At 36.6% G+C, this 26,732-nt stretch overlaps 1 protein-coding gene across 2 annotated transcripts in view; it reads right to left on the bottom strand.

Annotated features, from left to right (window-relative positions):
* Positions 1 to 4,240: 4,240 nt before the first annotated feature.
* Positions 4,241 to 26,732, bottom strand: part of BTC (betacellulin) — a 47,107-nt gene continuing 24,615 nt past the window's right edge. Inside the window, exons 3-6 of one of the 2 annotated variants that reach the window (XM_017514825.2) lie at positions 14,944 to 15,061; positions 9,708 to 9,854; positions 7,461 to 7,570; positions 4,241 to 6,156 (exon numbers count right to left, since the gene is read on the bottom strand). In XM_017514825.2, the coding sequence (XP_017370314.1) occupies positions 7,462 to 7,570; positions 9,708 to 9,854; positions 14,944 to 15,061 (374 nt within the window). In that variant the 3' untranslated portion in view covers positions 4,241 to 6,156; position 7,461. The remainder of the gene's footprint in view (positions 6,157 to 7,460; positions 7,571 to 9,707; positions 9,855 to 14,943; positions 15,062 to 26,732) is intronic. The other variant, XM_017514826.2, reaches the window with a different exon arrangement.

Raw genomic sequence — 26,732 nt, 5'->3', positions numbered from 1 at the left:
GAAGAATGTAGAGAGAAAAATGAGGCAATTTCATAGGACTAGTCACTGAGCTGGAATTCTTCACCTAAACATAACTTGTTCTAATAGGAATAGAAAGACATTCCTTTCCACAATGATCATGAATTCTTAGAAATACAGAAACTTCTCACTGTGTCAGTGCAGTAACTCAACTTTAGAAAATAATTTCTTGTTTTTCACAGGAGTAATTAGAGAATATTATTACGATCATCATCACTATCACCATTACTATGATTATTGATCTTAGTAGTAATAGTCAACATTAATTGAGCCCATACCTAGAGAATATTTAAAATATTCCAGGTGCTGAGCTGAGCATTTTACTGACATTATCTCATTTAAGCCTCTACACCCACCTTATTTATTATTTATTTTGCCTTTGCAGAAGAAAACATTAGTAGGGTCAAATAACTTGCCCGGGGCCTCACAGTAAATGGCAGACCTAGAACTGAAGCCCACATCTATCTGAATAAAGATTCTATGCTCATAATAATAGTTCAGTAGCAAATTTTTCCTATCCCTGTTGCAGTTATAGAATTATCAGGAGCACTGACATGGCTAGGAATCCAGCTTTTTGAAGTCCAGTTGAAGTTAGGAGCCGAGGGATGGTGATACAGTAACTGAGACCAGATTATTTTTAATTTAAGAGTAAAACAGGCAAATAATAAGTAAGCAAACGAAAAACACTGTGTAAATAATTTTTTAGAATTTCTAGCTCTGTTTTATTGGGTAAATGAAATGTTCTTAGGATGTTGAAAAATAATGTACTAGAGACAAATTTATTTTCATTAATTTACATATTGCAGTGTTTCAAAAATGGTATAGATAACATGTCAGAAATATAAGTTTTTCTGTCACTTCTTACTAAAGCCCAAAATACTGCAAATTATTATTTAGCTTTGATCACAAAGTTTCAGAATATTTTATTATTCTGCATATACCTTGGAAGAATAATAATACTTGCTAGAGGAAACAACACTAAAGAGTTCTGTGTTTGTGCAGAATTTTGTTTGTTTGACTTTTTAAAAAAATAAATTGATTAGAAAAAATAAAGAAAACAAGCCTTGAGTACCTCTGTTGCATATTTTTTTCTCATAATTTAAACTTGAATTAAAGTAATAAAATATAAAGGAAAAGTCCTTTAAAAACATGTTTTGGTAACACTTCTATTTGAGTACAATTACTAACTATGGTTAACCCCTTGAAGTCCACATTTTGAAATTCCCAAAAACAATAATTCAGCTCTTGAAAATAATCACTAATATAGCTTCTGTAGCTGTATAGTTTATACAGCTTTCTCATATAAAATTTCAGATGACTTCGAACACCTATAGCTGACGCATCCTGGGAAAGAATAAGGAGCTCACAGAAGTTCCAGTTAGATATTATTATAAGATACACATTCCTAGGATCCAACAACATTAGCAAACAGGCAAGAGTACACTATTTGCACATTATGTTCTGGCATTAACATTTAGTTGACAAAGATGATCATATGGGAACAGGTTCCTTTGTAGAAAAATGCTTTGATGCATAGATCTTTTGAAGAAGAGCAGATGCCCAAATGTAGCACCAGTATTAATCAAGCATTGAAAAAATAAATGTTTGACACCAAAAACATAGTTATACTTTTTTTGTTCTACATAATCATTATTAAAATATGAAAATTATTCAGTCGAGGAAATCCTGCCAAACTTATGATATACTGAGATCTTCCATGAGTTCATCTTGAGTTTTACTCTCCAAGATGGTTAAGTTAAAAGTCTAGTGGCAATGTTCTCTGGATAACATAACATTTTGGATAAGTCTTTTTTTTAAATTCCATACTGTGGAAGATTAAATCTACTAGAAGATAAGTTTCATGAGGTCAGAGAATTTTTAAAATTATTTTGTGTAAGTGGTATAGCCTTAGCACCTAAGGTACTCGGCATTTAGTAGAAAACTAATAAATATTTTTTATGAAGTAATTAATGATAGCACTGCCCAAATATGTTTAGGCTTTTATTTAAAAGGTACATTCAAAATATACTAAAATGAACATTTCATTAAAGCTATAGCTGTGTCTTAAAGCCATAGGCATTGAAATATGTTCTGGACTTCATTTACAAAATACTGCACAAACAGGGTGTTATCTAAATAAGGTTATTTGACCTGGAACGTTTTATTTCACTCTCAATGTGACTTGCTGATGGGCAATAAAATAAAGTAGAAAATGGGAAAGGCCTAAACAACCCACTGAAGGAAAATATAAAATCTCTCATGCCAACTCAGGACATCACTTAATCAGACAGCATCACTGGGACCAGGCACATCTATTCTCACAGCTCATGCACCCACATGCTCTACCCTGCCATGCCTGGAGCAACCTGGAACAACCTGGAACAACCAGGTTCCAGGACAACTGGAACAAGGCATGAAGTCTTGATTCTTTTTCTTCACTCATTCCCTTGAGGCAACACCCCCTGGTCCCTCCACTGTGGAGCTTTCAGAGGAACTCCACAGAATTTGTAAAAGATAAGAAATATTTTATGAGCCCAGGAGTTCAAGACCAGCCTAGGCAACACAGGAAGACACCCATATCTAGAAAAAACAAATAAAAAATAGCCAGGCATGGTGGTGTATGCCTGTGGTCCAAGCTTCTCAGGAGGCTGGCTAAGAGGACTGCTTGAGCCTTAGAGGCTGAGGCTATGATGGCGCCACTGCACTTCAGCATGGGTGACAGAGCAAGACTCTGTCTCAAGACAAGAAAAAAAAATGTTTGAGATTACCAGAGATTTGGAACAGAGGCCTTTATTTCTCAGAGCCAATCATCAGTTCAGATGTAATTTTCAACAGGAGCTTTCCCTGATTCTTAGTAAGTTAGGCTAAGGGACACTCCTCTCTGTTCCTTAATACCTTGAGCTTCTCTCAGAGCAACAAATGGTATTGAAATGTTCAGTGAGGAGGCCGGGCGCGGTGGCTCAAGCCTGTAATCCCAGCACTTTGGGAGGCCGAGGCGGGTGGATCACGAGGTCAAGAGATCGAGACCATCCTGGTCAACATGGTGAAACCCCGTCTCTACTAAAAATACAAAACATTAGCTGGGCATGGTGGCGCGTGCCTGTAATCCCAGCTACTCAGGAGGCTGAGGCAGGAGAATTGCCTGAACCCAGGAGGCGGAGGTTGCGGTGAGCCGAGATCGCGCCATTGCACTCCAGCCTGGGTAACAAGAGCGAAACTCCGTCTCAAAAAAAAAAATAAAATAAAATAAAATAAAAAAAGAAATGTTCAGTGAGTAGCTGTTTCCCCCACTTAGAAACTCTAAACTTCTAAGAGTTAATTCCTCCTTAGCATTTGTCACAGTGTGTGGAGCAGTACCTGAAATACAGTGGTGCCCAATCAATGCTTGCTGAACTCCCTGCTCCCTCTCCATGCTCCCATGAATATCTGTGTGGCCCAAACAGAATACTGTTGCTGGAAATGTTCATTTCAGATGATACAGGGCACTATTTGAAAACAATAATTTGATATTTTATTTTACAGATGATGTCATTTCCTCTTTAAGAAACCATTGTCCACAATCTCAGGATGCACCTGAGTTGGTCAGGATCTTGGTTCCAGGTTACAGAAACCCAAACAGATCTAGCTTAAGACAAATAAGAAATTTATTATGAAGACACTAACATGTGTCGCTGCACCCATAGACAGGAATGGTGCTAAACTTTGAGAACACCTGTAACCAGGACTCACATTCTGTTGGGAAACGTGTGCCTTGTCTCTGTTTTTCACTCAGCATTTGCTTCAGCTTCTCTTGCTATATGCTGACCAGATTTCTTTGTTTTTCTGTTCCACAAGAAGGAAAAGGTAATTGCCAATAGCTTCAAATGCACGTTTTTCTACCCCAAGAACCCAAAGAAGCCTGACTTCAGTTCAAGTTTTCAATTTCCCTGGGAATGACTCTAATTGGCCCAAGTTTACAAAGTGCCTGCCTTAGACCAACCAAATGCAGCTGGAGGTTGAGTTAAAAAAATATGGCCAGAGTATTAGGATGACAGTCCCATAGATGTCCATCACACTCCCAAATGCTTTTGTTTTTAAAGAAAACACATGGTCAGGATGGATTATTTCAAATACATTAATGGATAGGGTTTAAAAAGTATAAGCTGTTCTAAAGCAATAGTGTTCAAATTGATTTCCATTAGTAATTCATGGTACCAATAGAAAATTCCCAAGTAACAACATGTTTACTTTGTTTTAAAAATAAATTTATTTTATTACAGGATAATATTGACAGTTTACATAAACAAAGTCATCTTGTGTATGCAAAGCAACTATAAAATACATTTTGAAAAGATATAAAAATCTTTGAAATTCTTTCTTGATATCAGACCTACCAAATTTCGAGAGCCACCACTGACATTTTAGGAGCAGAACAAAATGATTTGACAGATTTTCTTGGTCAACCAACGTCAGTCCAGGAAAAAAGAAACATTCAGGGCATTGTTTTGTGTTTTTAAAGGCTCTAATGGATATTTATTCCAAGCCATTTTAGTATCAAAAAAGATTACAGAAGAGAAAGGGCATGAATGAGATTAAATGAGACTTTTGAAAATAAGGCACATACAAGGTAGATCAGCTGGATTTCAAGTATGATCATTAAACAAGGAGAAAAAATATATTTTGAAAATTATCAATTGCTTGGCTTAGCTCTTACTGATAGGGGAGCTATTTCTGTATTATATATAAGTACAACCCCAGCTTTACTCAAAACACCATGGATGCTAGAAAGAGATATACAATTTCAGCATTTGTCTGAATTCTCCACTTCACTATGGAATCTAGATTGCAAAGCAAAATTTGTAAAGACTCTAAAAAAGAAGCTGCTTGCCTGACAGACACAATTTGGGAGGCGTCTTCCATTGATTTTTGTAAGTGACCCACCTAATCAATGCAAAAGGTTTAATATTCTATGAAATATTGACTAAATGTACATTTTACTTTTCCAGGTTTAAAGCACTGTTTATTAAATATACCATGGAGTAAAGGAGAACTTGCCAAGATGGTCCCGAGTAATAGATGTTATGGTCATGAATTCACTACATCAAAATTTACCTGAGAGCAATCATATATGCTGTCATCAAGAAGAACACAGATGAGGATGTGGTCACAACCAGTTCCTACCTGGGCTTTCCAGTGTTGTCACTGACCATTACTCTGGCATAAACAGCCTGTTTCAGTAATATTATTTATATTTTATTGAGCATAAACACCCAGGGCTTAAAGAATGCCAAGCATTTACTTTTCCATCTCTATTCATTTCCCCAGTTATGGGGCCAATCTGTCTGCTTTAATAATGTAAAAATGTAGTCATTATTGAGAATTGATAAAGGAGCAAAGAAACATAATAAAAGTCAATTCTATAGAAAGCATGATGGTAACAGCAATATAGGCCAGGGTTTCTCATTCTGTGTGCCTGCAGGAAGGTGGCCTTGACATCTCACAATCACAGCAAAGCACAGTTCAGTATAAAATCTTGGGTTACATTATTTGAGTTAGGTTGCACCAATTCAGATTAACAAAAATGATGGTTAAGAACACAGATTTTGATTTAGATAAATCTTGATTTCTATTCCATCTCCACCCATCCCCAACTCCCTAAATCTGGATTAGATTATTTGACTTGACTTCTTTGGCCCTATTTTCATATGCAGGAAGTGAGATTATAATATCTATCTCATGGATTGCTAAAAGGATTAAATGAAATAATGTATTTCAAACTTATTAGCACATTGTAAATGCTTGGTAAATGGTAGCTTTATTATTAATTCAATTCCTAAGACCTAACCTCCTTTCTACTGTTCTGTTTTGTTTGAATAGTAATCCTGGTGACAATACTTACGTGAAAGTTTATTGAAATTTTTCTTCTATTGTTGCTACCTAACCATTTGCTTTTTTCCCTAATTACTAGACAATATACAATTAATGCCTTTGTTATTTAAAAACAATAATAAACAACACAAACTAAAGTTGCAAATAAAAAGTAAATACATTATTTAAAATTCATATCTACTAGTTATTTTCCTGAGACACATTCTGTCCATTTTCAAATAGCAAGGCATTTTGCAGCTTGCCACCAGCCTGGAGGTAACTTCATAGCCTCTGAGAATGAAGAAAACAGCATGTCACTTAAAAGATATGTACTGTGCAATAATAATAACAATTTAAAAATCCAGAGCCAGCAGTTTTGTTTTCAATTGAGTAATGTTTTCGTAATAAGTTAGGATCACATAAAATTTCTCACAAGCATTTACCAACCCCATTAAGCTGCTGGGATTTTCTGGGAGAGATTCTTTGTACAACTGAGCTATGGAAGGACACTATTCTCTCATACTGGATGTAAATGAGGACTCTTGTAGCCCTACTTGCTACTGGCCTCTCTTATGACTTAAGAGGAACTGACCAAGGATGAAAGCCAACTCTGAACAGCAAGCAAAAAGAGAGAAATAATCTGTTTCCTTATATGTGAGCCTCTGGTTTGACAAGTGTGAAGCCCACCTTACCTCTGTGCTGCCATTCATGTGAGCCAATACTTTGCCTTCATTTAAAGCCAGTTTGAACTGGATTTTGTTATTTCAAACAAAGCTATCCTTTCTCTGCCCTGCTCTGTCTCTAAGAAACTGACCACTTCAGGTTCCAACACCAGGGCTCCATTGCCCTCTGGTTTCTGGTGGGTTTAGCTAGTAAAAGGCACCTGCTGAAGATCTGAAGGCAAAAGAAAAGTTGGGAGCACTTCTTCTCCTATTTCCTCCCTCTGTCCTTGTTTATATCTGACAGAGATTTTTCTCTACACAACCATAGCTCTTGCCTAGGGGAACCTCCTCCAATGTCCCTCTGAATGCTAAGGTAATATCTACTTCAGCCCTTCCTATAGGAAGGGCAAGAGGTCCCAACCATTGCCAAGCTCAGGGAGCCTCAACGTACTTTTCCTTAACCCTGATCCATGGTACCTTCATTAAAATTTCTCTATTGGATAATCTGAGAGGACTTGTGATTCCTGCTAGGATCCTTACTGATATTGCTTTTAAAGAGCTTATAACATTGTGGTAAATGCTCAATATATGTAGTTATTATTAAAACATTTCTATTTTTATTTCCTTTCAATGTGAGATGCCTATATTAAAATACCTCTTTCCTGTGCCCAAAAATGAGAAAGAAAAAATTATATAAATATCCCCCCAACCATGCAGAATTAGAATGCCTATCTCTGTGGTAACATGCAGAAAAAGGACATGAGAAAGAATTTTATTTGGCTTCAGATTTTATGAAAAAACCACTGATTTATTTTTAGATGTTTTTAAATATAATCAAATTCTAATCAATAATTTACTAGATGCAAGTAAGCCCAATCTCACTAATTAAATGTCACCAGAATAGTTTTCTATCACCAAGTTTATCTCACTTACATTAAGCAATATTTGTCTCTTCAATATCTTCATTGATAGGAGTTACATCTTTACCCAGAGTTTCCATTTCTTCTTCTTTCCTCTTTCTTTTACGATGTTTTCGAAGAGGACTTAGAAAATAACATGTTAGAAATTTGTATGGGCCTAGTAGTTCATGTGAACACAAATTATCCATCAAGAGATCCTATGATCTTATTTATAGATTGTTAAAAATGCATTGGTTTCATTTTTAAAAAAATATTTAGGGTTCTCTCTTGACCCATTTCCTTCTCTAGGTTCAGAAGATAGCTGTAATAGGCAACAGTGTGGGTAGAATATAGTTATCTAAATAGAAAGAATATGTCACTTGTATTGATGGAGTTTAGTTAGCACAAGAAAATTTTTCAGGTCAAGTTATTTTACAAAATAGACTGATAAGTATTAACATAGCGTAGGAGTAGTATACAAGAAACAGTACAAATTGGAAACAGGCATAAGAAAAACAAGAGTGACATAGCCTTTGGATATATTAACTAAGTTTCTAGATACATTAACAAATATGTTAGATATTCCAGACTGCTGTCCTGCTTCCCCAAAGTGCAGCTCCAAGTTGATATAATGAAATAGGCTGTTTCCCAGCTTTGCTCAACTAATTTTCTGCCCCAAATCTGGTATTATAGTATTTCTTCCTACCTTAAAGTAGATAAAATAAAAATATATCTTTCAATGTTATAGTGAGAAAGTATCTTATGGATTATTTGGTTTAACACTCTTGTTTCACAGAAAATAAAACTTAAAAGATGTTAAGAAATTTGCCCAAAGTCTCAAATATACATAATGGAGGAGCTGAGACAAAAATCAAAGACTCCAGCTGGGCACAGTGGCTCACACCTGTACTTTCCAGCACTTTGGAAGCCCGAAGTGGGTGGATCAACTTGAGGTCAGGAATTACCAGCCTGGCCAACATGGTGAAACCCGGTCTTTACTAAAAATACAAAAATTAGCTGGGCATGGTGGGGGGCACCTGTAATCCCAGCCACTCGGGCTAAGATTACAGGGCTGAGGCAGAAGAATCGCTGGAACCTGGGAAGTGGAGGCTGCAGTGAGCCAAGATCATGCCATTGCACTCCAGCCTGGATGACAGACCAAGACTCTGTCTCAAAAAAAAAAAAAAAAAAGACTCCCTTTGGTAGTATTTTTTCCCCTACAAAGAAAGGAATCACGAGAACCCTCTTCATGTGTGGACCACAGTGAAGGGTAGATGCAAGAGTTTAGGAGTTCGGGCAAGCTTCTCAAGACAAAAAAAAAAAAATCACCTTAATAAGATAGTTTTGTTTTGTTTTTCCTTTTGGCAGCATACTTAGTGGTAGTCCTGCTCTACAAAAATTAATAATAATAATAATTTTTCAAAAGAAACTAATTTAATTTAATTAAGAATTGTCCCAGAACCAGAACCAGGTACAGTGGCTCACACCTGCAATCCAGCTACTCAAGAGGCTGAGGTGGGAGGATCACTTGAGGCTAAGAGTTTAAGACCAGCCTGGACAAAATAGTTAGACCCAGTCTCCGAAAAAAAAAAAAAAAAATAGCCTGGCTTGGTGGCACACGCTACTTGTATTCCCAGCTACTCAGGAGGCTGAAGTGTGAGGATTGCTTAAACTCAGGAGTTTGAAGCTACAGAGAGCTATCTTCACAACACTGCACTCCTGCCTGGGCAAAAGAGTGAGACCCTGTCTCAAAAAAAATAAATAAACACAAACAAAAGTTGTGCAAAGCCACTCTGTCTCAGAGAAAAAGCAGGATGTTTCCTGATTTTCAAAGTTCTGGTATATACTGGAAAGTAACAGGAAAAAAACAAGTAATATGGTTTACATATAAAGCTTATTATTTTAATGTGGCAAAGCAAAAAAAATTGTTTTATCTTTCAATGTCATTGTGTTATGGTACAGTTTTAGAAAATAAAAGTCTTATGTAGCCTACTAACAAACACAAAATATAGGCTTTAAGACTAAAAGATTGTCTTTTTTAACTAGAACATTTATACAAATTTTGTTTTAAATTGTAACAATTTTATTCAGTAAATGATAAAAATCATATATTGTGTGTTTATTATGAATACTTCAATATCAACAATGGCAAAGCTCAAAACATAGATTTATTTGAATCAAAGCAAAAGCAAAAAAGAGGTAGGGAGGAAGAAAAGAAGAAAGAAAACTATGAGCAAATACTTTCTCAGGTTTACTTAAAATTAAGTTTAAAAATACTTACTGACAGCACGTGCAGACACCAACAACCAAAATAATAAAAACTACCATAACTGCTATCAAACAAATCACCAGAATCTGTCCTCTGTCTCCTCTTAGGTAAAACAAGTCAACTCTTTCACACCTTGCTCCAAGGTAGCCTTCATCACAGCTATAAAACAAGAAGAGGGCAAGGAAATAAAATACTCAAGACTTTTAAGAATCCCTACTTCTTTTTTGAAGAAATTAACAGTTTTCATTACTTGAAATTAATAATAAACACAGTTCCTTTATTTAAAAAAAGATACACTACTTTGTTGACTAGTAATTTTATTTTATTTTTTTTGCTTTGCTCTTATCGCTTGATCATTAGACATTATTAATATGTCTAGTATAAATACACAAGGATGATGACAATTCACTAAATTGTATTTTTAAATTTTAGACTGTGAATCAAAAGGGAAAGGAGGATAAAATTCCCTCCACAGCATTCCCAGTGCTTGAATACTTCCATGACAAGGAACTCAAAAATCCCTGGGAACTTCCCATTTTCTAATAGGATAATGCAAATAGTTTTGGTGTGCTCAAACTCTCTTAAAAATTACATTAAAATTCTATGGTTTTATGTGTTCAAACATGCTGATGCATGTCAAAGTTCATAACGCAATGTCCAATACAGAGAATGTTCCGTGAATGTTATTTCTTCAGAATTTCTCACCTCCTCCCTCCACTCTAAATTCTACTCATCGATTCCAGTTCTAGTGCTTGAAGGCATCACAGATTAGATCATGCCCATCTGTTACCCTTCTATTCACCACCTCCTTAACTACATCACACCAGACACATAGGTCTTGTCCTCTTAACTCCTTTATCTGATTCCTAATTCCGCATTTGCAGATCTGTTCACCATTCCCTCCACTCTTCTCTAAATGTCCTCCCTGTTTTCCATGGCCCTCTTCAAGGAGAATGACAAGAAATCAGCAATCTCTCTTCACTTCCCTCAGTCTCTCAGCTATCAATCTGCATTAGGATATATCTAATGTCAGCAGATGTCCTAAGTCTGAGACTACAGCTGTGGATCCACTTGCCCAAGCTGGGGCTTGACTGAGTAACACCCAGGGAGCTAACAACTCAGTGATTTGAGAACTACTCATAGATTTATCTGAACTACATCAGAGAATTAAAGTACATAAAAAGTTTGAGGACATTTTAACCAAAATTATCTGTCGTAATCTTGATACCTTAGTATTAATAAATAGTTTCCTTTATTAATATCAGAGAAACAGTAATAGAAAATATTAATAAATATTTTCCTTAAGAGAATACTTCAAATGAAGTCAAAACACAAAATGATACTGGTCATATACATAATTATTTAAGAGTCAAAAAGATTAAATTCTGTTCCTTAGAAAAATTCTTTGCAACCTCATTTTTCTTTAAGAAAGAATTTACTGCTGGGCTGTTTTATAGTTTATGCTTGACAAAACACAAGGCAGTTAATTCCCTCAAAGCCTGTATTTCTCAAGTAAAGAGATCCCTTAATACCAATATTGTAGCTGAGACAGTGCTTCAAAACAAATAAACGAAAAACAAGCTCAGTAACAGCCATCAATTGAAAAGTGAGGCGTAATGCAAGCAAAGAAGAAAGGACACCTCAAGGAATCTATTATAAAAGGACCCAAGGATGAATGAGAGAAAATTGCTTCCGGCAAGATAGCCAGGTAACTTCATTCTGACGTCGAAATTACAGGAAGCGAGCTTAGAAATATCTTGAGATATCAAAAGTCTGACATACATAAGACTAAAATTAGGGGTGGGAGGAATCACTTTTCTTTTTTTTTTCTTTTAAGGTGAAGTCTTGCTCGGTCGCCAGGCTGGAGTACAGTGGCGCGATCCCGGCTCACTGCAACCTCCGCCTCCCGGATTCAAGCAATTGTCCTGCCTCAGCCTCCCAAGTAGCTGGAAGTACAAGCATGTGCCCCCATGCCCAGCCAATTTGTGTATTTTTAGTAGAGATGGGGTTTCTCCATGTTGGCCAGGATGGTCTCCATCTCTTGACCTCGTGATCCACCCACCTCGGCTTCCCAAAGTGCTAGGATTACAGGCATGAGCCACCGCACCCAGCCGGGAATCACTTTTAATTGTGTATATAGGAGGGAGATTTTTTAGAGTTTCATAATGTTGGAATTAACTCTTCAAATATAATCTTTTCCAACTAGCTTAAATATTCCTCTAACAAAATTACAAAATGTGGTATTTTTAAGCAATAGCTTTGCCCATAAAATGCACAGCAATTACTTTCTGCTGTTTTAGAATGTTTTTCTAATTATATGCCGTGGGACTGGTGGCTTAACAATGCTTTAATTGAATTTCTCAGTAAGCAGTACTTCCTATAAGTTGTACCCCCATGAAGCCATGCTAAAAGGTCAAAACTTAACATAGCTGGTTATAGTGGTGCTCATGTTATTTTGCTTTTCAGCAAACCAATATCATATCAGCTTATGTTTATTTTCAGTGAGTGTATCTCCCATGTAGGAGAAGAGGCAAAAAGAGCATATTCTAATTTTTAAAATTAAATGGTGACTGAGTTTTTATTTAATAAACATCTTCTACTATTTAAAATCAAAAATGTTAAAAGATGCCCATGATCCTTGAGGGCACTGCAAAATTGGGCATTGGGATCACTATATTGAAATAACAACCAGACACTGTTGTAAAAGATCTATAAATATTAACTTGATCATTGTTACCGCCTTTGAGGTATGTGCTATCATTAACCCCAGTTTATAGTTGAGGAAATTGACACACAGAGAAGTTAAGAGAATGGGGATTCAAACAGGTAGTCTGGATCCCAAGTTCATGCATTAACTGCACAGTAAATGTGCTGTGCTTCATGTATAATAAAAATTATTTTTACATGGGACAAAACAAATTGTCACTTTTCCAAAGAAATACTGAGAAGATTACTCAGAGAAAATTTGCATTATTTGAAAAACTCTTTGGTTTTTCATATAAAAGCAGGAGTCCACAAACTCCCATGATCCCAAGAAAAGGAGATATTTCTGGTTTCTCAAGACTGTATTGTCACCAATGGCAAGAGAGTTTTGGCTGAATCTGTGCTACATCGAGCCACCTGAAACATTAGTCCTAGGTTGATTATCACATCTCACAGCTTCTCAGGAGGATGAGGAAGGAGAAGAGCATTAGCCTAGGAGTTTTGAGTCTAGCCTGGGTGATATAGAAAGACCTCGCCTCCAAAAGAAATTGTTCTTAAAAAGTTGGAAATTTTTATTTATGGGTAACTTAAATATGTTCTTTAAAAGTTGGAATTCTTAAAATTATGAAACACTTTGTGCTGGGTACCATAATTAGTGTTTTTGCATTTATTATTTTTCTAATCTTCAACACTTGACAGGACAGTATTATTACTCTCTCTTGTAGGTGATAAAACTGAGGCTCAGAAAAAGTAACTCACCCAGTATTAACACTGCTCCTAATAGGCAAAACAAAATCTTATTTTAGTTCTATCTGACTCCAAAATCTGTGCCCTGTCTGCTATGATCTTCTGCCTCCCACTGACTGTGATTCATTCCTCTGCTAAGAAGATGTTCCATTCAGATTAAGGTCTTGGTCTGGAAATTTAGTATAGCAGTAGATGGGCTGTAATAGGGACACTATTTGTTCATGCATCAGTCATTTCTTCTTCACCTAGTAAATTCTGAGCACTGTGTTTGACACCGAAATACAAAAATGAATAAGCCATGAGCCCTGCCCTCTAGGAGCTCACAGTCACAGGAGGCACATTTAAAGAAACCACCAGTTACGCTCTATTGGATAAGAGCACTCACAGAGGTGTGACTAGACCGCAGGGGAAGGACATCTAACTCAGACCCCGCTGTATGACTGAAAAGGAGGAAGTCAGTGAAGGGGTCCACAAGGAGATGACGAGTGCAGTGCATCTTAAACCGTTAGCAAAAATAAGTTTCCAGGCTATAAGAAGAGCTTATATAATAAATCATGAAATGAAATGAAGAATTTTAGAAAAGCATTTAGGAATATGGTGAGTTACAGCTAGAAAGTTAAGCCAGGATCAGATGATCTATGAAGGCTAAGAAAATGAGTTTAAACTTTACATTGAAGGGGACAATCTGTGTGTTGATCTCTGGCAGGTAGGCTTACACACTGTGGTTTTCATTTTAGAAGGCAGCAATATCAAAGAACAATAAATCTGCAGGCATGGGAACCAATAAGAAAATGTATTGGGTTAAAGATCATTAATATTTCTAAAATTCAATATGTGCTTCCAAGCCAGGAAGCAATTAAATGAATTTTTTAAAAAAATTAGATCTATTCCTCTCAACACACACACATACACACACATTTCTTTATTTTCTTACATTAGCAATTGTGATCCACCTCCAAGCATTATCCATGTATATTTCTCTTTTAAATTAAACTTAACTATATTTAAGTTTTTAAAAAGTTCATGACTCTTAAAGTTGCCACAAAATTGGGATTTGGAATTATTTTTCTGAGATACTTATGGAAAAAAAAACTTATATACTGGGGCAACTGTGCAGAAGAACACGAACCTTCTATGAACTTTAGGTCAAAATTGCACTTGAAGAATCACCTCTCAGTTCTCTAAGGAAAGGTCCCAGGAAGCACATCAGTGGGACATCTTTTTAGAAAAAAATACATATTAAAAATGCAAAAAAAAATGTTGTGCATGTCTGAGTAAAACTGAAGTAGGACTCAAATACAAAGAGTTGAAAACTTTTCTCCCAATTCCCCACTGTACTAAACAGGCTTCACTAATCTCTTATTTACAAATAGGACTAATTCCTTGTGCTTAACTGACACTTGCAAAAGCAGCTCTTAATTTGGCAGGAATTTCCTTGTATTTAAATTAACTATGAACCACCTAACACTTGTCAGAATAATTCATTTCCATTTGAACCACCCAAGAGATTATTTGAGCCAAAAAGAATCAGTTCTGCTTGCGTAAGAAATCAGAGGACACTGCCTAGCCTGGAAGTGGAGCTGGACTCTCACATACTCATATTTCAGGAGGAAAGTGTGCATCAGTGTCTCCATAAGTAGTTGCTGAGTGGGCCCCTAAACAAGCGGCTGGGGGCAGGACCAGGCGAAACTGTGTTCGGACAGATGGCATGGTTAGCTCAGACTTTCCGGTCCTGGCAAGCCCCAGGCGGGCACCATTCTGCACCCTTTTGCTTGCTGGCTGAGGACACTCCACTTACACACAGGAGGGCGTCTGCTCGGCCACCACGAAGCGGCATCTCCCTTTGATGCAGTAATGCTTGTATTGCTTGGGACACCTAGAGAAGTGGCCTTTCCGCTTTGATTGTGTAGTGGTAGCTGGAAAATGAGAAAAAGTTCAATAAATCAACTCTCTTTAAACACTCACTTGTAAATAGAATTATATTCCTATCTTGCTGCGAGTTTCTCTGTAGAACATATTCAGATCTCTCATTTTTCCTTTTCTCTGCATTAGGATAAAAGTCAGACTTTTGTGACTCCAAAATAGCTCTAGAGATTGGGCAGTGGTGATCGTGGTGAGAACATTTCCTACTTTAATTAAGATTTGACTTCAACCTACCTTTCAGAAACTTTACTGTCGTTTAAAGGGTAAAACACAAGTATAATAAGAGAGAAGACTTTCATTCCATGAAAGTTATCAGACCCATGTTAGGGAAGGGAGGTTTTTTGTTTGGTTGGCTTTTGGGTTTGGTTGTGATTGTTGTTTAACTTGGACACTTACATAGTGTTTCCTTAGTGCTAGATGCTGGTCTGTTTGCTTTTTGTGTATTTTTCACTTAATGTTCATAACAGCCTTGTGAGGTAAGCACCATTCTAATCTCCAATTGATGGATGCACAAAGTACAACACATGGAGGTTAAGTCACCTTCCAAGATCACACAGATAGAAAGTGGCAGAACAGGGACTCAAACCCAGGCAGTCTGCCTCTGAGTCCATGTTCTTGACTGCTACATACACTCTGGCATTTCGTTCAGCCAGCTGCTCACCAGGTGTCTGTGATCAACTCTCAGCCTGATGCATCCAGAAGTCACACCTGCCTCAGTGGGAAATTGTGTCTCTCATTTGCCCCATGCATTATTTCTGCTGCTCTGAAGTAGGAGGAAAATGCTGAAAACTCCATGCTCTGGATTTAAATCCTGAACTGACTTCCTTGCCTTACGCTTTTAGGAGTTTGATTGCCTAAGTTTTCAACTGAGGATAGTAATATGTAGCCATTTCCCTATCACGGACATGTAAAAGCTTTAGTAAATAACAACAGTCAAGAGAAACAGAACAGAAATACCAACTAGCTGTTTCGTCTATTAATTTACAAGGGACAAATATCTACACCCACAGAAAACAAAAAACCAGCTCCAGCCCAGGGTCAAACTTTCCATGTTCATGATATAACCAACAGCTTGCAGGATCCAGCCACCTGTGGAGCCAGGAGGACCATAGTGTGTTTGTGTCAGAAGTGCATGTCACACTAGGTTTGGTATGGCACCTGGCATTCCAACGACATTAAATAATCATTTTATTTATAGCAATGACTATTAAACCACTTAATTAATATTATGAAAAGGGTATATATAATTTCCCCAGACCACCAGAGACAGGACTCTCAAAGGACTTAGGATGATCTATATACTACAAATTCCTGTGATTCCAGGTCACAGAACAGAGTGTCAAGGGATGGCAGAATGTCACTGAGGAACCGGCTAGCCTGGTTTTGATTGGCGACTTGATAACCACCTAAGCTGACTGCTTGTACTACATGCCAGATATTTGCTCCATACATGTCAACCAATGAGACTTATCAGAAAGACTGAAATTTCTTCCAGAAATAACTGCAAAATGTATCAAAGGCAAAGCCCTGTGTATTTTGACAAATAAATTGATGCCAACTTTCATTTGTTGAGTGTTTTCTATTTTCAGAGCTCTATAATACGTACTAGAAAACATCAAAGAAATAAAGGATACCTTATCTAACTATCTAAACTGGTAGACTAGAACATATAGAAAAACAAGAATAAGCAATAAACCAGTAAAAACAACCATCATAACCAGATAATGGTTTTAGTACACTGGAAACAGTGGAAAGAACACCGGATTTGGAGAAAAAAATTCACGTTTAATTTTCAGCTCTGCTTTTCCTTAGCTGGATGAGTCTGGGCAAGCTAATTAAGCTGTCTAAACCTTTGTTTCCTCATCTGTAATATAGAGATGATAACATCTAGTTTGAAAGGCTGTTGAGAGATGCATATAAAAAGGACATATAGAAGTTCTTAGCAGAATTCCTGAGACAATAAACTCCTCAGTAAATGAATTAATCCCAGAATCTTAAAATCTTGGCAATTCTAACAGTAATCTTGTATAATAATGAAGTACCTATGCAACAATCTTGCATGTTCTTCACGTGTATCCCAAAACCTAAAATGCAATAAAATAAATTTTAAAAAAAGGAATGAAGAATGCTTACCTAACAAAAGAAAAATGTATGAAAAATGTAGATTTTAGAGGAGGTGAACAAGCAATTGAGTAATGGAGAATGTCAAGGGCAAAAGCATGGAGTCAAGAATATGCAGGTCTAATGCAGGCAGTGAGAGGCAGATTTCACTGAAATGGAAGGGTCCTGAAGGAGAACAGCAAAGAATGTCTGTGAATAAAAGTTAGAAACTCTGAAGTTAGTAGGCTGAAGTGTTTACACTTGAAACACAACTCAAGAGACAGCTGAAGATGTCTCTTATGGATGAAATTAAATGATATATTAAAAAAATACTTTAAACTGTGGAGCATTCTATCACCATATTATGTAGGAGAGTATAGACTGGACTCTTAGCAGAGGCAAAGAGAAAACCAGGGCAGATACATGTGATGTGAGTCTAGGGTAGGGGGATGGAGGACAAGGAGATTAACTCATGAGGCAGCAGACTTAATGACAGATCTTGTATGAGCAAGAAAGACCTTTCCAGATTTGCAAAGCATACCTGCCTTTAAATATGGAAGTCATTTGGCTATGTATCCTAAACTTTACTTATTTCACTAGCGGTTGTGCCCCTTTAAATGCACCCAGACTTTTGATAAACATTATCCAGAGTATGATACCAAAAAGCAAATTAACCAGCAGCTGCTGAATGCAGTGATTTGATCAGCCTTCATTCATCCAAGCAGCACAAATCTATGCCAAGGAAATGGTTGCCAGGTCCTGCTTTGATCGCTCACAGAGCTCTCTCCTTTGCCAAGTAAGCATGCTCTTAAATATTCCCAGCATCATTTAGATTTTAAAACATTTCCATCCCACCAGGCAGAAAATGCCCAGTGATTTCTTTATGGAACTTTAAAATCTGAAACTAAAATCACATATACTGCTACAAATGCATACACACACATACAAACACACACACACACACACACACACACACAAACCCTGATGGGATGGTCTCTTCTTTGTGAAAATGACAAAGCTAATCAGCATTCTTTCTTTTGAAAGGCACCTAAAATATCAATTCCTTATAATCCAATATTCATCGAGTTCATGTTATCTAAAAATTGAACTACAGAACCACTGTTTTCTGCCCATCATTAGAACTGATAATATAGGGCACGGGAGGGTGAATATACCCTTCCATTTCAGAGATATTTATCCAGAAGAAGAAAAAGTTAATTTTATGACAAAAGAGTGATTGGTCCCAAGTGTTGTGTTTCTCTGTTGTAAAGAGAATGACATAGCCTTGAAAATGTAGCAATGTGGCAACCAGAAATAACCCCCTATCCTAGAGGTGGTGGAACTCAACAGATCTTTTTTCCTCCCACATTACCGTTTTCCAACTCAAATTCCCAAAACAAAAGCATGCCCCTGTCCCAGAGAACTGCACTGGAAAACTACATCCACTAGTGGGCCAGGCTGCAACACAATCTCATAAGTGGATGGGCACCCCAGGTAATATATATCAATCACTTCACAGGACACTATACCCCAAAGATGTTAAACACCAAATAAATAAGAAATCATTAGTGTTACTGAAGGTCAGTGGATGTAACTCTAAGGGTTTGCAAAAGAAATCAGAAGCAAGGACATCTTTCTTACATCATATAGCAATTAGACAAGAGGTCGTCAACCTCCTTGGGTCGTATGGGTAGTTAGATGAGACATACATACAGATTCCCTTGGGCTAAGCACAGTGGAGGAATACAGCAGACACCCAAATGACTTGGTTTCCATATGAAACTTTCCTCAATTTGATGGATGTTTTGATTAAACATAGGATAGTTCCTTAGTCTCTATATGATTCTAGTTCCCAAGACAAAAGAGGCTTTGTGATGTCTTTATGACTAAAACTCTTCATAATAGAGCCATTAGGTATATCTTTCATAAAACCTTTACTTATTTATTCCAACAGTATGCTTTCAAATATATTTAATAATTTTGTAGATGACACTGATATCAGCAGCTATATTCTGAAGTCAACTCAAAGGGCAATCAATACTACAACTATTATTACAATGCTTTTCTGTGATACCTATTACAATGGTTACAACCTTATAGTATCTCTAGCTCCATAGTTAGATGCATAGTTAAATCTCTATGTAACAAATGTAAAAGGAAATGCTAAACTTTGAAATAGAAGTCCCACAGGTGTTAACAAGGAGGCTGAGGAAGAAAAACAACTATAAATTCATCCTCCCACACACATAGGAAGCAGAGCCTAGGGTTTTATTATTTTATTCCTTGGCTTCTAGGCACTTCCCAATAGGGATTTCCTCATTTTACAACCTTCTTCGGCCAAAATGTGAAGAAGAACGTATCATATATTTGAAGTTAATTTTCTTTTTTATCTTGCCAACTGTCTCTGGTCAGGGGAATGCAAATTCAGTGTCCTTGAAGAAATACAAACTTTGAAAATGTATTTTAATTGAGGATTCCCATTTGTCTTACATCCAATGACATTTCCTACAGAAAAGTGAAAGGGGAAGTTACATCTCACACAGGTATATGCTAATTTTTTCTGAACTACTAGAATTTTTTTATATGGGGATTCAGTGGTATGATATGGCCGGATTAGAATGTCTTTTAAGTAGGAAGGCCGTGCCAAATATTTCTGAGCTTATAGTAATGGGATTTCACCCAGAACTGCCCTTTTTCATTTTATCCCTTTGGGGGAAAACAAAAGAATCAATGTTGAAGCATGGGTATCTCTGCATATGTTTAAAAATATTCATGGCTGGAGGCAAATAAAGATGAAGGGACAGGAAGAAAAAGTATCTTTCTCTTGCTTTTTCAAGAATACATGCTACAGAATTCTTGCGTGCATGATGAATCCTTTGCCCGTTCTCCTTTGCTGGTCTCCTTGCCTCTCTCAACCTGTAAAATTTTGCAAATACAGCAAGGCTGGATGCTCCCTCCTCTCTTCTTCTTCCTGGGTAAGCTCATCAAGTCTCCTATCCTAAACATACCTTTATGATAACAATTTCTAAATTTAGTTTGCATCCTAGATATCATCCCTCATTCCCAACTGTCCAACTAACATCTTCACTTGGATTCCCAACTGGCATTTCAACTTAACACTTCCAAAATAGAATCTTTGATTTTCCTATTCAAATCTGGCCTTTCCTTATCTCAGTAAATAATATCCATTCTTCTGTTATTTCAACCAAAAATCTTGGAATTATCTTGATTTATTTTTCTCTTACTCTATATCTAATGCATCAACAAATCCTATTGACAGTATTCAAAATATATACAGAATAATCCCACGATTTCCACTACCTTGGTCTAAGCCCAGTAGCATCTCAGGCTGGAAATAGCCTCTATGATGACAGCTTTTACTAGTCTCTTTCCTTCTGCCTTTGTCCGACTGATTATCAAGTATGCACACAGAAACCAGAGTAATGCCATTAAAACTCAGAGAAAGAGCTGAAGGCCTTATACTCCTTGGCAAGGCTCTATTATACGTTACTCATTCCCTCTCTTTCTCTGTTGCCTTTCTGATCTCATATGTGAAAATTGTTCATTTTTGCATCCTTGACACCTGCACAACCTGCTGCATAGTAGGTGCTCATAAATATTAGTAAAATGAATGAATGCATCACTCAAGTTAGAAAATGCTACAGTCAGTAGAGAAGATCTGTTTCTGCACCCTATTGGTTTAGTTTTTAAGAATGTACTGTTCTCATTTGCACTTTACCATCGGGGAATTATCATTATTATTATTATTATTATTTTAGGATTATTCTCACACATTCCACATTTTGATCCTCCCACATGATTCTAAGCAGTTTAGCATGGTGATTAACAACACACTTTCTAGAGAGATGGTGTCTCTGAATTCATGTCAGGCTACTTTGTTTACTGTATGATCTTAAACAAATTACTTTACCTCTCTGTGCTTTAGTGTCTTCATTTGAAAAAGGGAATAACGTAGGTACCCCTAGGATTAAGTGAATTGATATACATAAAGCACTCAGAACAGTCCTTGGCACATAGCAGGAGATGGATAGATGATGGATACTATCTTTTTATTAAAAGTATAGTTGTTGATGATGATGATGCTATATCCCAGATGAATTAAATATAATAAAATAAATCATCAAAGAAAGGAAGGAAAGGAGGGCAGAAGGAAGGAAGGAAGAAAGGAAGGAAGAAAGGTAAGAAGGAAGGAAGGAAGAAAGGAAGGAAGGACAGAAGGAAACAAAAAAGTAAAGAGATAAGGAGAATGAGAAGGAGGGTGGAAGGGGGAAGAAAATTGATTTGAAGAAGTTAATTAATGATATTGTGGCCATCATACAAGAGTAGGTGCATCTAGCTTAGATCCTAAGAGATCAAGCTCAAATATATTTAGCACAGTCTATTAATTTTACCTGATATTGTAAGGTAATGCGGTTATTTTAGCCTGATAATATAAGAAGCTCAATCCTTGATTAGAATTTTCAAAATCAACTGATTTTTGACACTTCTGGCATTGTGTTCTTGAGGTATTTTGATTGTTTCGTTTCTGTTTTCTAATAGGCTATTAGAAAAAGAAGAGTAAACCAAAGAAATAATTAAGCATTTTTGCTCTGTATTTCTCTCATTGATTTCTTAACATCTGTCTAACATATAGTCATGTTTAAGTCTGTTTTCTCTCCATCTCCAGATAAATTTCTCAAATAGTAAAATGTATAACTATGATTTTAAGCCCATTTGCAAGAAAAAATTATATGTCTTATACAGAAAAATATGAAATATTTTTTCTGACATTACATTACTGTTGTGGTATTTAAGCAATCTGATTTTCCACCAAATCACTAATGTGTTTGTGTTTTAATTATACCAATAATTTTACTAAAATAATTTACAAAAAATACTGGTTTTGTGCCACAGGCCGCATCATTCATTGCATACAAGCCAGTTTCCCACAGTGTATAGACTACAGTATATAATCTCTATTTTTAATTTTTCTAATTCAAATATTCATTTTTGCATTATTTGCAGTTTTCAGCTATTGTATTTATTATTTATAAGTAATACATTTACATTTAATATTTGTAAAATAATTTAGAAAATTTACAATAATTTTACTAAAATATTTGTAAGATCTATAAATGCAGACTTAAACTCCTAAATGGGAGGGAAAGGAAACATACAAGCAATAGTGAGAAAAAGGAATCAGGGATTTATAAATTTTGCTTTTCACAGATGCTAAGGAGGTGGGGAGACAGCCAGCGATTGGTTGAAAGATACAAAATTATAGTTAGGAAAAAGGAATAAAGTTCTAATGTTCTCTAACACTGTAGGGTAACTATAATTAACAATAATTTACTGCATATTTTGAAATAGCTAAAAGAGCAGATTTCGAATGTTTTTAACACATAATAATGATAAATGTTTGAGGCGATAGGTATGTGCTAATTACCCTGATTTGATCATTACACATTGTACACATGTGTGAAAATAGCTTGCTGCATCCTATAAATATGGATAATTATTGTGTCAATTAAAATAATAATAATAATAAATTTTAAAGAAAGCAGAAAACACACCAGAAAGTAATTATCTGGGCATGTCCCCAGATCATCTCTCAGAAAAGAAATTACAACTAATTCAGAGAAAATTATGGATTTGAGTGGGTGAACAAAAATAACTACTTCCTCAGTGATCCTTCAGAGGAAAAATTAGAGGTAAATGTAAAAGCTAAAACCTATCCAAATAATGCAAAAATGAGTATTTGAATTTAAAATAATTAAAAATAGAGATCATATAATGTAGCCTCTACACTGTGGGAAACTGGCTTTCACACAATGATTGATTAGGCCTGTAGCACCCTAAGACCATGCAGAGTGCAACTTGTCACTGACTTACTATGGAAGACGTGTGATGGGAAGGTCTGTTTTGATGGGCATAGACTTTGAAAAAGAAAATTTTGGTGCTGGAAGCAGAAAGCTGCCTAAGACAACAAAATGGCTTAGAGTGTGGGGCTGGGGATTGTTCTGTTTAGCGACTTCCTTAGACCCCTCTTTTTGCTCAAGGGTATTAGAAATTAAAAGCCACATCTATTTGCAGTGCACAAAAAATTAGAAAATAGCACCCATCAACCAAGGAATGGATAAAGCAAATGTGGTATACATACACCATGAAATATGGCTCAACCATGAAAAGGAACAAAATAATGTCTTTTGGAGCAACTTGGATGAAGCTGGAGGCCATTATATTAAGAGAAGTATATGCGGGAATGGGAAACCAAATAGTGTATATTCTCACTTATAAGTGGGAGATAAGCTACAAAGTTGCTATATTAGTCTGTTCTCATGCTGCTAATAAAGACATACCCAACACTGGGTAACTCATAAAGGAAAGAGGTTTGACTCACAGTTCCACATGGCTGAGGAGGCCTCACAATCATGATAGATAGCGATTGAGGAACAAAGTCATATCTTACATGGCAGCAGGCAAGAGAGCTTGTGCAGGGGAACTCCCATTTATAAAACCATCGGGTCTCATGAGACTTATTCACTACCATGAGAATATTATGGAGGAAACCACCCCCATGATTCAATTATCTCCACCTGGCCCTGCTGCCCTTGACACATGGGGATTATTACCATTCAAGGTGACAACTGGGTGGGGACACAGCCAAACCATATCAGATGCAAAGGCACAAGAAAGTTATAACAAACTTTGGGGATTCAGAGGGGAACGGTGGGAGCAGGTTGAGGGATAAAAGACTGCATAATAGGTACAGTGCATACTGCTTGGATGATAAGAGCACTAAAATCTTAGAAATCACCACTAAAGAACTTGTCTATGTAATCAAAAACTACCTGTACCCCCAAAACTATTTTTTCTTTAAGTTCTGGGATACATGTGCAAAACGTGCAGGTTTGTTACATAGGTATACATGGGCCATGATGGTTTGCTGCACCTACCAACCTGTCATCTAGGTTTTAAGCCCCACATGCATTAGGTATTTGTCTTAATGCTCTTCCTCCCCTTGCCCCCCACCACCCCCACAGGCCCCAACGTTGGATGTTTCCCTGTGTCCATGTGTTCTCATTGTTCAATTCCCACTTATGAGTGAGAGCATATGGTGTTTGGTTTTCTGTACTTTGTTAGTTTGCTGAGAATGATGGTTTCCAGCTTCATTCATGTCCCTGAAAAGGACATGAAGTCATTCTTTTTTATGGCTGCACAGTATTCCATGGTGCATATGTACCACATTTTCCTTATCCAGTCTATTATTGATGGACATTCCCCCAAAACTATTAAAATAAAAACTGTTTTAAAGAAAAGAAAACTGGCTTCAACAGAAGGTACAATCTATATGAAGAAGACAATGTGAAAAAAAAAAAAAACAGAGGAGTAACATCATCAAAATGGCAGAATAGAAAATCTTCAACTATCCTACCCTCCAAAAACACACTGAGTCAACATTACAAAATACAGACAAATTCTCTTGTAAGAAATTCAGAAACTAGTTGAGAAGCTTCTGACCTCTAAGTAAATGCAAACGCAGCTGCAGTGAAGAAGGTAGGAAAATCTGAGACAGTTCTCAACATAATGCCTACCCCTAATACAGCACCATATGATCAGAAGAAAAGTTCCCAGATCTCAGCTTCTCTTCAGTAAGGAAGAGTCAGACTATATGCTCACCATCACAACTTTTCTGGACCTTCTCAAAAGACTGGCTTTCGTCCTGCCTGTTTCAGAACACTGACAGGACCTGACATATTCTAGCCACCTTAGGACCAGTGAGATCAGAAACATCAGTTTAGGTGGGCAATCTCCATAGCCCACTCACCTGGGTCAGCATAGAGTGAACTAAAGACAAAGACCAGCTCCCAGCTTCCCCACTACTTTATGTCTGATGCCTCAACTTGTCAGGGGTGGCTTGCATCTGGACTTGCATCTGTCTTGCCTGTCCTACAGGACAGACAGGATTCAATATACTCTAGCTGCCTGGGGTGCCAGTGAGAACAGAAACAGTAGTTAGAACAAGCAGCTGTTTGTTACAGTGCATCGAGTCAAATCAGTATGGAGTTAATGGGGTAGAGGAACCCCAGTTCCTAGCTTTTCCTTGGAGTTGGAAAGAGACAGAGGGTCCAATTATGCAAATTTTCTAGAAGCTGCCCAAGATAAGTCTTACTTATCTCAGATCTAATGGGACTTATCATATTCTTGAGGTCTTGGAATAAAAACAAAGAAAGAAGGTTGGACTAGAACAAAAGCTTGAAAGGGCCCCCAAATCCCTTCAGCCAGACTGTTTAATGAGAGTCTCCTCCTGCATAAGGCCAGCCCATAAAGATAGGAGAGGTAGCTGTTTTCTGTAATGCACAGATACCAAGACAGCAAGTTAAGAAAAATGAAGGAACAGGTAAACATATCCTAAAGAAGGTGGGGGGGGAAACAACACTGATGAAATGAAGATGTATAATTTATTTGACAGAGAATTTAAAATAACTATCATGAAGATGCTCAGTGAAGACAGGAGAAAAATACATAAACAAAGTGAAATTTTCAACAAAGAGATAGAAATATTTTTTAAGTGAAATATAAATTTTGGAGCTGGATAATCCAATAACTAAGCTGAAAATTCAGTAGATGGGTTCAACAGCAGACTATGTCAACCAAAAGACAGGATCAGCAAACTTGAAGATAGGTCATTGGAAATTATACAAACATAGGAGCAAAAAGAAAAAACAAGATTTTCAAAAAGTGAAAAAGCTTAAAGGACTTATGAAACACCATAACACAGGCAGACCAATATACATCTGAGAGTAGTCCAAGAGAAAAACAGAAAGGTTATTCAAAGAAATAATGCCCTAAACTTACCAAATCTAAGGAAAGAAATGGACATACATATCCAGAAGACCAACAAATTCCAAAAGCCAGAAACCCAAAGAAATATACGCCAAGACACCTTACAATGAAATTGTCAAAAGTTCAAGATAAACAGGGAATTTTGAGAGCAGCAAGATGAAAATGACTTGTTGTGTTCAAAGGAACCTCCATCATACTTTCAGTGGATTTCCCAGCAGAAACGTTGAAGGCCAGAAAGGACTAGAATGATATATAGTCATGCATCACTTACTGACAGTGAGATGTTTGGAGAAATAAATTATTAGGCAGTTTTTTCATTAAGCAAATATCATAGAGTGTACTTACACAAACCTAGATGGTGTGACCTATACACACTTTAGTTATATGGCATAGCTTATTGTTCTGAGGCTACAAACCTGTACAGCCTGTTACTGTACTAAATACTGTAGGCAATTATAACATGATAGTAAGTATTTTTATATCTAAATGTAGAAAAGTTACAGTAAAAATAGTATATAAAGGTTTGCAAATAGCATATCTATATAAGGCACTTACTGTGAAAGGAGCTTGCAAGACTAGAAGTTGCTCTAGGTGAGTCAGCAAGTGAGTAGTGAGTAAATATGACAGCTTAGGACATTATCATAAACTACCACAAACTTTATAAACTTTGTACTCTTAGGTTACAATACATTTGTATTATAAAAAAATTCTTTCTTC

The sequence above is a fragment of the Cebus imitator genome, unplaced genomic scaffold (assembly GCF_001604975.1).
Source record: "Cebus imitator isolate Cc_AM_T3 unplaced genomic scaffold, Cebus_imitator-1.0 Scaffold537, whole genome shotgun sequence".
Lineage (NCBI taxonomy): Eukaryota > Metazoa > Chordata > Mammalia > Primates > Cebidae > Cebus > Cebus imitator.
This window is presented reverse-complemented; position numbering and strand designations above follow the sequence as displayed.